This window comes from Trichosurus vulpecula, chromosome 4 (assembly GCF_011100635.1).
Source record: "Trichosurus vulpecula isolate mTriVul1 chromosome 4, mTriVul1.pri, whole genome shotgun sequence".
Lineage (NCBI taxonomy): Eukaryota > Metazoa > Chordata > Mammalia > Diprotodontia > Phalangeridae > Trichosurus > Trichosurus vulpecula.
The window spans coordinates 145,296,590-145,311,043 of NC_050576.1; the positions used below are offsets into that span (position 1 = coordinate 145,296,590).

General features: G+C 42.3%; 1 protein-coding gene across 1 annotated transcript in view; it reads right to left on the bottom strand.

The window, feature by feature from the left end:
- MTR (5-methyltetrahydrofolate-homocysteine methyltransferase) overlaps positions 1-14,454 on the bottom strand; it is a 138,107-nt gene that overhangs the window by 121,139 nt on the left and 2,514 nt on the right. The window contains exon 3 of the mRNA XM_036756287.1: positions 3,483-3,694. Coding sequence (XP_036612182.1) covers positions 3,483-3,694 — 212 coding nt within the window. The remainder of the gene's footprint in view (positions 1-3,482; positions 3,695-14,454) is intronic.

The following is a 14,454-nucleotide window of genomic DNA, read 5'->3' on the forward strand; positions in this document are numbered from 1 at the left end:
AGCTGAGGAAACTGAGGCAAGCATGTTAAGCAGCTTGCCCAGGGGCACACAGATAGTCTTTGAAAGGAAATTTCCTCACTGGGAGTTTTCTATATATACTCCTAATATCACTGGTGCAGCAAAAAAAAATATGCTTATTATTACAGACTCTCATTTCCGTGTCTGATAACATAATACTGCATAAAGACTTTATGCATTCTACAGCATAAATTTGTCACATTTTATTTATTTCTGAAATAAGACATTTTTAGAGAGGCTGAAATTCACCTTGCTGACTTTTCCCTAGTATAGTTTAGGAAAGCAGCATAGCATATAAGGGGAGGAAGGAGAGGAATCACAAGTGATGGGACCTTTCCCCTTGCCTTCCCCAGCCCCAGTCTCTCAGATGCCAGCTCAGCCACAGCACGGAAGACATGAAGGACCACCAGGCCTTAGGATCTGCTCTGCTCCTGAAGTCCTCTGGGCCTTACCATCTGCCCTGGCAATGCAAGGCTCTAAGGACCCCTGGGCCTTGCTACCCCACTACCATAACCCAAGAACTTTCATCAGCCTTACATAACACATACACAGATACAGATAAACTCCAGTGGATTCCTATTACCCTCAGGATCAAATACAAAATCCTCTGTTCGGCATTCAAAGCCCTTCATAACCTCATCTTCCTGGCCCCCCCACCCCACCTTTCCGGCCTTTTTTTACACCTTACTCCCCCCAATATACTCTTCAATCCAGTGCGTTGGCCTCCTGGCTGTTCCATAAACAAGACACTCCACCTCCAAGCTCTGGGCATTCCCTCTGGCTGCCTGAAATGCCCTCCCTCCTCCACTCAAACTACTGACCTTCCTGGCTTCTTTAAAGTCCAATTAAAATCCCACCTGGTCAGGAAGCTTTCCCCAACTCCTTTCAAATTCCAGTGCCTTCCTTCTGTTAATGATCTCCTATTTATCCTGTGGACAGTTTGCTTTGTATACATTTGTTTTCATGTTGTCTCCTCCATTATGCTACAAGATCCCTGAGGGCAGGGACTGTCTTTTGCCTCTTTGTATCCCCAGCCCTTAGCACAGTGCCTGGCACATAGTAGGATGCTGAATAAACACCAATGGACTGAAAAACAGGGGTGTGTGTGTGTGTGTGTGTGTGTGTGTGTGTAAAGTACACTGCAAACCTTAAAGGACTATATAAATAGTGTTATTATTATTGTTGTTGTTAAGTTCTCACTATCTAGGATCCTATGATGCGCCAGGCACTATTCCAGATGACAAGGACACAGATAGAAATGTGAGACCATCTCTGTCTTCAAAAAGCTTACGTTCTTACCTATCCACAAATCCCCAGTATCCTCATGCTTTTTCATCCATCCATTTTATAACAAGGTTTTACTGAATATTCTAAAATTTCAGTGAAAAAACAATTATTTAGTGTCTGCTTCTCCTGAAAAGGAAGACCTTTTCAAGGGACCACATAGGAGGAGGAAGAAGCATTTATTTGCTGAATTTCATTGGAATCTACATTCCCATTCTAGGTGAGGACTGATGAAGAGAAATGTGTTCCACTCTCTTGATTTTCCTACATCTAAAGGTCCTTCCACATTCTAGAGAACAAAGCCACCTTGTAATGTTAATGCAAAGGGAAGATTTTTCCCATCCATCAATAGGCTATGTGACCCGCTTTGAGCCTGAGTCACAGGGAGCCTGTGGTGGGAGGAGCTCCCCAGGAGGAGCAGGAAGAGCAAGGGAGGCAGAGCTGGGAGAGAGGAGGCAGAGCAGCTAGCTGAGTGAGAGGGGCATTTTGCCTGAAGGAGCTTGTTTGTGGGGAGGCCTGACAGAGGGAAGGCTAGGGCATGGCAGTGTTCTCTGCATTAGGGATGCGTACACACTTCTTTGTTACCATGGTGGATTTGGCGTTCTGGTATATGAATAAATGTCTTGGTTTCATCTTTGAGGAAGAGTCTATTATATCTTGCAATTCAAACCTGGGAATACGCCTGCACATTCATAGCAGCTGCTACGGGCATGGCATTGGCGATAGGCACCTCCACAACCTCCTGTCCCCTCACTCCTTGTAGATATCACCCAGCGGCTGAATTATCTTCATGAAGACAAAGGCTAAGAATTATTCTGTGTTCAAGGGACCTTCTTCTTTAGCTGAACAATAGCATGGCTCTTCTCTAAAAGAAAAAATTCTCACTTTGAGACTAAATATTGTTTCTACTCTACCAGTCCCTCTGAATTATGCCCAAAGGTACAAGGACACATTCAATCACCCTAAAGTCCTTCTAGTCCGGAGTCAACAAAATGTCTTATACAAACTCCAAAACATGTCATTTTAAAAAATAATAACTAAATCAAAAATGTAAAACACCTAGAACCAACCTCTTGAGATACATTTTATATGATTTCTAGGAACTGGCTTTTATTTTCTAGGGGTTCCATGTAAGCAGGGATTCTGCCTTCTTATGCCTCTTCCATGGTTTAGGATATACAGCTCTGAGTAAGAGAGATATAATAGAATGAACACAAAGTACCTGGCAGCTACAGTGACCATGACCTATCAATTCCATCTCTACAAAATCTATCCCCTTGCTTTTCTTCCCATGACAACCACCTGAGGGTAGGCCTTTATTTACTGCTTCATGATAGCTTTTCCCACTTCCACCCTCTATCGTTCACACTACTACCAGGATAATCTTGCTTATGCACAGACCTGATCAGCCAGCTGGTCCTCTGCTCAAAAACTTTTGCTGCCTAAGTAAAGTTCAAATTCATCCACTAGGGACTAAAGAGCCTCTAGGACCTGGGGCCACCTCCACCTCATGCAACTTGATTTTTTTATCACTCTCCTCCATCCATTCTACACTCCAGCCAACACGGACAATTCTCTGCCCCTCTGAACACACAATACACAAGCAAAGACCTCGATGTCTTTGTTCAGACTATTCCTTCTGCTTGGAATGCCCTCCCTCTCTCTCCTTTTTCTCTGTTAATTCCTAAATATCCTTAAAAGTCCTATTCAAATGACTCCTCCTACAGAAAGTCATCCCGGATCCCCTGGTTAGTAATAAACTTCATATATAACTTTTGTAACTGCCTAATGCACATGCATAATATTATACATGTTGGCTACCCATGAAAGATTCTTTTTTTTTTAATTAATTTTTTTAAGGGGGGAAGGCAGGGCAATTGGGGTTAAGTGACTTGACCAAGGTCACACAGCTAGTGTGTGTGTCAATTGTCTGAGGCCGCATTTGACCTCAGGTCCTCCTAACTCCAGGGCCTGTGCTCTACTTACTGCACCACCTAGCTGCCCTGTCTCCCCCCCATCCCCCCGCGCCCCACCCCAAAGATTCTTAATGGCCTATTATACTCTAAGTTCCAAAAAGGCAGAGACCATATCTTATCTCCATTTTTTTTCCAATGCCTATTACAACAGTCTGAAGAGAATAAGTATTTAAAAGCTATTTGCTGAATTGTACCGTACGATACCTTATGGATCTTGGAAATGATATCAGGCCGAGTTATACTTAAGAGATCGTTGTTGCCTTTCAAAGGCTTGGCGTGGTTCTTCAAGTCCTGTCCTCTGAAATCCTCCTCACTCAAAGTGTACCGTTGGATCATGGTCCCCATACCGCCGTCCAACACCATGATCTTCTCTTGCAAGATGGCTTCAATATCATTCTTCAGGATTTTTTTCCCTGCTTTAAAAATAAAGTGAAGAATTAAAATCAAACTATTCATTTCCAAAAATAAAGGTATGCTCTCCCCAAAAAGTTGGGGAGGAGGCTAGTTTATAGTAGAAAACCATCCAAGAATTAAGTTCACAGATGCTATAAGCCATAGCTATACTGCACCAAAAAAGAACAATGACATACTTTGTAAAAATGCTTTAGTTAAATGATAACAATGTCTAGCCACAATAAAACGTTTTGAATAGTGCAATAATCACTAGCTAGGCTCTTACCTAATGCTCCTGGGTGCTATTACTGTCCCCATTTCAGAGCAAAGTCAAATGGGCAGTGTTCAAGACAAAACAGCAAGTAGGAAGCTTCAAAGTCACTTTAGCTTCCAGAGATATTACCAATGGACAGTCCTCCCACATCAGGCTTAGAACTACCCTCTGTTCCCCACTTCCATTGTGCAATTAAATCCCAAATAAACTAGAAGGCAGGATTAACAAAAGTCATTACAATATACCACTAATACAAAGTAGTCATTTCATTAATAGTAATAATAATGATAAACTACATTCCAATACATTTTTAGCTAAAAAAAGTAGTTGTTTTATCTACCTGTGCAATAGATTACAAAGCACAGAAAAAGCCAAACAGTAGGGCTGTCTATGCAAAGGAATGACAAAAAGGCAGGAAGGAGGTTCTAGATTCCCAAGCCTTTATAATGTCAGTCCCCAAACAAGATTTAGCCATCAATACAAATTAACACCCCTGGACAAGACAGTTTCACTGTTCACGACAAATAGGGTACACACAGATAGCATCAACAACAGCAATAAACAGCTACCAGATGAATCTTATTCCCAGCACTTCATCCATGACACTCCCGTTAACCGCAGGCAACCCTCAAGGCTCCCTCCTGGGCCCTCTCCACTTTTACCTGCATATTTTCTCATCGGTGACCTTCATCAGCTCCCATGAATTCAACCATCACCTCTAGACAGACCATTCCCAGATCTTCACATCCAGCCCTAGTCCCTTTTCTGAGTGCCAATCCCACGTTGGCTCCTAGCTATCATTCTCTATCTCCTCTCTCTTTCAGGGCTCAACTCCTTGAGAAGGCAGCCTTCAATCACTGCCTTCTCTTCCTTTCCTCTCACTCTCTGCTTAACTCTGCTGTCTTGCTTCCAAACTCATCAATCAACTGAAACTGCTGTCCAAAGTTACAATGATCTTTTAATTGCCAAAGCTGAAGGATTTTTCTCAATCCTAACCTTCTTTGACCTCTGTGCAGCCTTTCACACCACTGAGCACTCTCTTCTCCTTGGTACTCTCTTTTCCACAGGATATCATGATATTGCTCTCTCTCTATTTTCCTCCTACCTTTCAGATTCCCCCTTCTCAGTCTCCTTTGTTGGATCTTAATGCAGGTCTGCTCACTACCAGTGGGTGTCCCCCAAGACTCTGTCATGGGCCCCTTTTCCATCTTCTATACTGTTTTGCTTGGTGATCTCATCAGATCCCATGGTTTCAATTATCTTTTCTAGGTGGATGATTCTCAGATGTTCATTCCTAACCTCTCTCTTGACCTCCATTTCCACACTACCCATTTACACTGCCCATCTCAAACCGAACGTCCCACAAACATCTTAAACCCAACAGGTCTAAAACTGAACTCATTTTCTTCCCCCCCCCAAGCCTTCCCCTCTTTCTAACTTCCTCATTACTGTCAAGAGTACCACCATACTCTCAGTCATCCAAGCTCAAAACCTTGGCATCATCCTTGACTCCTCATTCTCTTTCAATTCTCCAGATCCCCCGTCATGAAGCCCAGTCATCTCTGTCTTCCTAACATATCTCACATATGCCTCCTTCTCTCTTCCACTACTGCCACTATCCAGGCACGTACCCTCATCACCTCACTGCTGGTCTATTTCAATAGTCTACTGGTTGGTCTCCCTGCCTCCACAATCTCCACACTCCAGACCATCCTCTACTCAGCTGTCAAGATGATCTCCCTGAGCATAGGTCTGACAATGTAACACCACCTCACCCTCTCCATCACACACACCACCATCCACCCAGTCACCCTGGCAGGAAACCTAAGTGTCGATTTCAACTCCTCCCTCACTTTTATTCCCCCATATCCAATTAGATATCAATTTCTATAGATTACCTTCCCCAATGATACGGACTTCGTAACAACCTGGAAAAACCTACATGACATAATGTTGAGTGAGCAGAGCAGAGCCAGGAGAACACTGTACACAACCACAGATATATGGATTATGTGAGGAACAACCCTGACATAATTCACTCTTCTCAGCAACATAAGGTGCAAGGACAACTCCAGGGGACTCACGATGGAGAATGCTATCTTCATCCAGAGAAAGAACTGTGAAGTTTTAATACAGATTGAGGCGCACTACATGCTTGCCTTTTTTGCTTCTCTTTTGTTTTTGGTTTTGGTTTTTTGTTTTGTTTTGTTTTTTTTGGTTATGTCTCTTCTTTCTCATGATTCATTCCATTGGTCATAATTCTTCTCCACAACTTGACTAGTGTATAAATTAATTCAATGCGAAGTTATACATGGTAGTTATATGAGATTCCAGGCCGTCTTGGGGTGGGAGGGGGGAAGGAGGGGAGAAAATCTGGAACTCAAAATTATGTAGAACCGTGTGTGGTAAACTAAAAATAAATAAATAAATTTGAAAAAAAAAAGCAGGAAAAAAAAAAGATTACCTTCCCCAGCATTTCTCATGTATGTACCTCTTTGTCCTCTGACACTGCTGCTACCACCATGGTACATGCCCTCATCACCTCATACCTGGACTACTGTAAAAACCACCCACCAGGGTGGTTTCCCTGCCTCTAGTCCAATCTCCACTCAGCTGTCTAACTGATCTTACTAAAGAATAGATATGCCCATGTCAACCCCCATTCAGTAAACTCCACTGGCTCCCTATTATCTCCAGGATCAAATACAAAAAAATTCTGTTGGCTTTTAAAGTCCTTCATAACCCGGTACCTTGTTAACTTGCCAGTCTTCTTACACCTTACTTTCCTCCACACACTCTGGGACAATCCAGTGACACTGGACTCCTTGCTATCCCTTGAATACGACATTCCACCTGCCAACCATCTCCCATGCCTGGAATGTGTCCCTTCGCATCTCCAGCTCCTGATTCCTTTGGCTTCTTTCAAATCTCCACCTAAATCCTACCTTCTGCAAGGCTTTTCCAATCCTCCTTAGTACTAGTGCAGAGGTGGAGAACCTGTGTCCTTGAAGCCACATGTGGCCTTCTAGATCCTTAATGGTAGCCTTTTGACTGAATCCAAATTTTAATTGTCCTGTAATATTTGGATTTAGTCAAAAGGCCATGCTTAAGGATCTAGAAGGCACCCCTGCACTGGTGCCTTCCCTCTGAAATGATCACCAATTTATCTCGTGTGTGTGTGTGTGTGTGTGTGTGTGTGTATGCGCGTGCAGATAGATAGTTGTTTGCATCCTGTCTCCCCATTAGACTGTGAGTTCCTTGAGAGCTGGAGCTTCTTTTTTTGGCTTTTCACTCCCCAGTGACTGATATGTAGTAGGTACTTAATAAATGCTTATTGACTAACTGACTTTTTAAACTCAACATATTCAAAACTAAATTTGTTATCTTTTCCCCTAAAACCTCCCTATCCCCATCATCCAAATTTCCCAATTTATGTTGAAAGTACTACAATCCTCCTAGTATCCCAATGAAATCTTAGTATTACCCCAGACTCCTCACTCTCTGTCCCCCTACGTACCCAATATTGCCCAATTCTAGTATTCTACCTTCATAACATCTTTCATATGTGACTCCTCCTCTTGGTCTTCCTGCCTCAAATCTCTACCCAATCCAGGAAATCCAACATATGGCTACAGGAAGTAATTCCCCTTAAGTGCGCATCTGGTCATGGGATTCCCATACTCAACCAACTCAATGGCTTCCTATTGCTTCTAGGATAAAACAGAAACTCCTCTGTTTAGCTTTAAAAGTCCTACACGACCTGTCCCAGACCTGTATTTCCAGACATCCACGAACACTACTCCTCCTCCTGCTCACTTCCGTCCAACTAAACTGGCATTCTCTCTCTTTCCCACACAGCACACTTCATCTTGGTCCCAGCACCCTTGTGCTGGGCTGAAGAATTTTCTGGCAGAGAAAGCGTTCCCATCAAGATCAGGAGTCAAAGAAGTCATGAAATCATTGCCTTTCCCCTCCGGCCTGTACTCTGGATGTTCCCAACTTCTACAACGTGCCCCACAGGCAGTTTCACCCTTGAGGGCCCTCTCACCCAGAAAATGCCATGCCTTCCCCTTTTTCTCCTTGGCAGCTTCTTCCCTGGGCCTCCACTTTGGGAATGGGACCTGACCTGGCTAAGCCAACCTTCCTCCACCTCCTGGCTCTGCTTCTGGCTTTCTGGCTTTGGACACAATATCCTCGCCATTCCCCTGTTCACTTGCTACCTTCCCCACTCTTGTTTATTTTGGTTTTATTTGTAAAGCTCCTTTTTGTTTCCTGTCTTTCCCCATTAGAATATAAGCTCCTTAAGGTCAGGATCCTCCTTCTTTTTTCTAGGATTTGTATCCACATCAGTTATCATAATTGCAGGTACAGAGTAAGCACTCAATACATGCTGGTAAACTTGTCTTTCTCTGAGAAGCCATAGGGAGCCACCGCAGGTGACATTAGTCCCCTTCACTCATTATCTGTTCCAGCCACACTTGCCTGCTTCTGCCCTGGGATTCCATCCAATAGCATTCTTCCATGGTATCTCTATCTTCCTACTTCCATGACATCTATCCTCTTCAGTAAAATGGGAGGGTTAGGATAGATGGCGCTTGAGATCCTGTTTAGAGAATCCTTTGACCTCTTCACCTCTGCCCCTCAATAGACTTAGCTCTGAAAAAATGCTCCAAATCACTAATTATAAAAATAAAAATTAAAGCAACTCTGAGGTTCCACTTCTCACCGATCAGATTGACAAAGCTGACCAAAAAAGTAAAGTGACAAAGGTTGAAAGGACTGTGTAAAACACGTACATTAGTATACTTTTAGTGAAGCTGTGAATTGGTACAGTTAGTACAGAAATCAATTTAAAACTATGCCCCCTAAGTTGCTAAATTATGCCTATCCATTCGATGGGGTACAGGCTCTAGAAACCCCCTTGAACTCTCAACAGGATTTGGTGTTGGCCTGAAGCTATAAGCCTTTCATTACCACTATGCCCAATTCTTTGTTACCCTTAACAGCTAGCCTTCCAAGGTTGGCCAACCTTAGATCCCTCCCACAGTCTTTCTGTATATAAGAGCCATCCTGGCCTCCTTGAAGGTGCTCCAATTCAGTCTGGTACACTTCTACAGCATCACAAAAGCTCAGATTCCTTAAGAGTCTGGACAACATGGAGGATTTTTAATAAACTGTTTTTCTTTGGCTGAAAAAAGTCTTGGGTCGAATATATTTGAATATATATTCGAACCCAAGCCAAATCCTAACCACTAAACCACTACTAACAGACCCACACCCCAGAGAGCAAATAAGGAGGAAGAGGTCCTACAAGTACAAAAATATTTTTAGCACCTTTTTTGTAGTGGTAAAGAACTGGGAAATAAGGGAATGCCCATCAAGTGGGGAATGGCTGAAAAAAATTTTAGTATATAAAATAATGGAATACTATTGATTGTGTCACAAGAAATGATGAAAGGGATAGTTCTGGAGATATCTGGAAGGCTTCTATGAACTGATACAGAGTTGAGGTAAGCAGAACCCAGAGAACAATTTACACAACACAGTGGTAAAGAAAAAAAACTAAGAAAGTCTTAAGAACTGTGATCAATGCAAAGATCAACAAAGGACCAATGATGAAGCATGCAGCCCACATGCTGACCAAAAGGAGATCAACAAAGGGTATCGATGACTCACAGCTTTGGATATAGACAACTGGGAAATTTGTTTGCTTTGACTGTGCATATTTGTTACAAGTGTTTCTTTATTCCTAACAGGGCCATTCATATATATATATATATATATATATATATATATATATATATATATATATATATGTATGTATGTATATATATACATATATATATGTGTGTGTGTGTGTGTGTGTGTGTGTATACATACACATATATATAGTTAAAATAAATGCTTACTAATTAAAAAATAAAATAAAAATATTTAAAAATAGATTTAACCTATTTAAAAGCTCAAATCACATACTACCTTCTATGTAAACCTTTTTTTAATCCTCATAGTTTTGAGCCCTCTCCTTCCTGAAGTTATTTTGTGTTTAATGACCATTATATGGGTCAGCATAGGTGATGCAATGGTTAGAGAGCTAGGCCTTGAGTCAGTTCATATATTATATTTCTATCACAGAATTCCACCTATTCCCTTGTATTCACTTTAATAAAAATCTAAGGATCATTTAAGGGTTAAGAACAGCACAAGGTACAGAGGATGGTACAAAGGTAAAGAGAACAGTACCATCCTCATTTTGACCACAACGCAAAACATTAAAATAAAGGGATATTAAATGATACAGCCTGGGACAAGATGGACAGTGCTGGACTTGAGAGTGAGCAAAACAGGTTCAAGTCCCACCTCTGTGTCACAGACACGTCACTTAACCACTCTGGGCCTCACTTTCGGAATGGGGATAAGAATACCTACAGTACTTTCCTCTCAAGGTTTTTGTGAAGCTCCAAGGAGTCTATAAGGAAAGCACTCTGTGAACTTTAAGGCACAATATAAATGTCAGTCATTATTCCTGTCCCAAGTTCCTATGGAACCCTCTAGAAACTTTAGGTATGTAAGTCAACTCAGCAATCCTTCATACCTTTGGCCTTGAGGTTATTTATAATGCTACAAGTCCTGGTTAATGTTTTCAGTGGTTCTCTTCACTTCTTCCCTCCCAAAGTTTCAGAAGTTGTTGCTACAAAGTACCGGTGATTTAAAGGATCATAGATTTAGAGTTAGAAAGAACCATTAGAGGCCTTCTAGTTTAACTCCTTCATTATAGGGGCAGCTCACCAGATGGCATAGTGATGGAGAACTGGGACTTGAGTCAAGAAGACCTGAGTTCAAATCCCACCTCAGACACTTACTAGCTGTGTGACCCTGAGCCAAGTCCCTTAACCCCTAGTTGCCTCAGTTCCCCCATCTATAAAATGGGGATAATAATAGCACCTCCCTCCCAAGACTGTTGTGAGAATCAAATGAGATAATAGTATAGTGCCTGAGACAGTGTTGTAGGTGCTCTGTAAATGTTACCTATTATGAAACTGAGACCTAGAAGGCATAAGTGAGATACCCAAAATCGCACAGCTACTAAGTGGCAGAGCCAGAATTCAAACCCAAGTCCTCTGGCTCCAAATGCAGCCCTTTGTCCTCTCTCACTCCTGTCCATACTCTCTACACAGAGTTTACTGATTAAGCCTGGAACACACAGCGCATAAGCCTCTGTATCGACCTGTTTCAGCAGGAAGTGAGAGTGCAACTAAGAACATCATCTTCAGAAAGAAGACATTGCAATGCCCTCTTCAATCTTCTGCACCACAAGCAGATTCTCTAGTTTTCTGATCTGTGCTGTATACAGGACATCTGATTACTTGCTGCCTTTGGAGGGTACTGCCAGCCTTCCTGGAAGGCCCATCTATTTTCTAGTGCACACCTCATCTGACTCCCTTTTGGCCTTCCTGTTCTCGCATGGGCAATTTTTCCATTTAAGAAAAAAAAAAAGCATTGTTTTCCCTACAACACTCCCTTTAATTTTCCTAGTCAACTAAAAACGCCCAGACGTTGAGAAGGTCAAGTTGATCATTACCTGTAGCAGAATACTTTGGAAACCAGGTTTCCATTCCTAGCTCTGTGCTACTTTGAATATATCACTTAAAGCCTTGAGGCTTCACTTTCCTCTTTGTAAAGTGAGGATCAGGAGGGTAAACCAAACGATTGCTAAGGCCCCTTCCAAATCTAATTGGCATTAAGCACCTACCATGTGCCTGGTACTTCGCTAAGCACTTTACAAATATTATCCCATTTGATCCTACCAACAACCTGGGAGGTAGGTGCTATTATGATTTGCATTTCACAGTTGAGGAAACTGAGGCACGCCAGCAAAAGTGTTGTAGGCCAAAAAGTTCTTCCTAGTTCCAGGCCCTAAGCTGTTACCCAGGGGGGCCAACTACTACCTCCCAATTTAGACAGGTGATGTAAAACAGGGGAGGAAGAGGATTGAGTGTGGGAGGAACACTATCCTCAATGCCAAAGTTTGGGATCCTGAGACTTTGAAAAAAATGCCTCCATTTCCCCGCCTCCCGAGGAATCCTCAACCCCTATGGTCTGACTTCTAACCCTTGCATCCCCTCACCAGAGTAAAACTGAGCTAAGGTCAACAACAACCTCTTTATTACTGAATCTGACGACCTTTTCTCAGTCCTCTTCCTTCCTCAGCGAGGTGGTGCAGTGGCTAGAGTTGGACTTAGAGCCAGGAAGTCCTAAGTTTAAATCCTGATTCAATCATTTACCTCACTCAATAGAGATAACCGGTAAAGTGCTCAGCAAACCTTAAAAGCCCTAGATAAAGGCTAGCTATTTAGATACTCTGTATCACCCATCCCCCTTCCTTGTGGATACTTGTCTCCCTGGGTTTCCCTGATGCTACTCCACCCTGGTTCTCTTCTGGCCTTTTACATCCTTCTCAGTCTCTTCTGAAGGTTCATTAACCACCTAGAAAGGGGACAGGAACTTGAAATTAACCCAGTCAGGAGATGGCATGAGATGGCTTGAGAGGCCATATTATTATGGAAGGAGAGTAGAAAGAAGAGCAGCGGTCTCTGAGCCTGGCCAGGCCCCAAGCCAAGCAGGGCCTTTTAATAGCAACATAGTTAAAAAAAAAAAAGACATCTGAATCACAGCTCCATTGGTTTCAAAATCCATCTCTCCAACTCCATTTATTTAAAAGAAGAGACAGCATTTATACAGTACTCTAAGGTTTACACAGTGCTTTACATGCATGTTATTTCATTGACTCTCACAACAACCTTGTGAGATAGGTGCTATATGAACCCCATTTTACAGATGTGGGAATTGGAACTTAAAGGGGTTACATGACCCATCCCACACAGGTGGAAAATGTCTGAGGCAGGATTCTAACTCAGATTTTCCTGACCCCAAGTGCCTGAGTCTGAATTCTAGAAAGGCAGACTACTAAATAATTTCTATTAACTTCTTTCGGTCCATCTTTTAATTCAATTCAGTAAATATGTATTAAGCCACTAAGAACTGTCTGTGCTGGGAACACAAGGATTGTTAAAAATCTCTCAAGAAGTTTACATTTTATTTAATAAGAGTAGCTGACACTTAAACAACACTTTTTACACAATATTCTGCCAGAGGAAAGTGAAAAGAGCAGGGAATAAATATTTATATGGGGGCAGCTAGGTGGCACAGTGAGTAGAGAACCAGCCCTGAAGTCAGGAGGACCTGAGTTCAAATTCAGCCTCAGACACTTGACACATGTACTAGCCGTGTGACCCTGGGCAAGTCGCTTAACCCCAACTGCCCTGCCAAAAAAAAATGTATTTATATGGCACCTACTATGTGCTACAATCTCAGATACACAAACAATACCACTCTGATAGCAGAAAGTGAAGAAGAATTAAGAAGCCTCTTGATGAGGGCAAAAGGCAAGAGTGTAAAAGCTGACTTGAAGCTTAACATCAAAGAAATTAAGATGTTGGAAAATGGTTCCCCATCACTGCCTGGAAAATATAGGGAGAAAAAAATGGAAGCAGCATCAGAGTGGACTCAAAGATCACTGCATACGGTGACTGCAGCCATGAAATTAAAACTCTTGCTCCTTGGAAGGAAAACTATGGCAAATGTGGACAGTGTAGCAAAAAGCAGAAACATCACCTTGCCAAAAAAGGTGTGTATGATCAAAGCTATGGTTTTTCCAGTAGCAATGTATGATTTTGAGAGTAAGTTGTACTATAAGGAAAGCTGAACGCCACAGAATCAATGCTTCTGAATCGTGGTGCTGGAGAAGATTTTTGAGAGTCCCTTGGACAGCAAGGAGATTGAGTCAGTCAATATTTAAGAAATTAATTCAGGCTATTCAGTGGAATATCAAATACTGAAGCTTAAATACTTTAGCCACGTAACAAGATAGGACTCATTGGAAAAGATGCTGATGTTGGGAAAAATTAAAGGCAAAAGGGGAAAGCAGAGGAAGAAATGGATAGATAGTGTTATGGAAACAATGAAACAGAATGAGCATTAACTTAGACAAAACTGAGAGAGAGCAGAGGACAGAAGGGGCTGGAGTGCTATGGGGTCACAAAGAGTTAGATATGACTGAACAACAACCAGCTAGGCACTACCAAGCACTTTACAAATATTACCTCATTTGCTCCCTACAATAATCCTAAAAGGTAGGTGCTGCTACTAACCTCATTTTACAAGCAAGGAAGCTGAGGCAAACAGAGGTTAAGTGACTTACTAAGGGTCACACAGCTAGGAAGTGTGTGAGGCCGAATTTGAACTTAGGTCTTCCTGACTCCGAGTCCAGAGCTCTATCCACCGCGCCATCTATGCTGCTTCTGAAGGGGGCAGTTACAGCTATTCTTATATCTACTTTACAGATGAGAAGGGAGTGACTTGCCCATGTGTGTTACACCACTGACGACTGACTCCAACTCAGGCACTCTGGTCATCATGCCGCCCCCAACAACCAGAAAAGCTACTGTC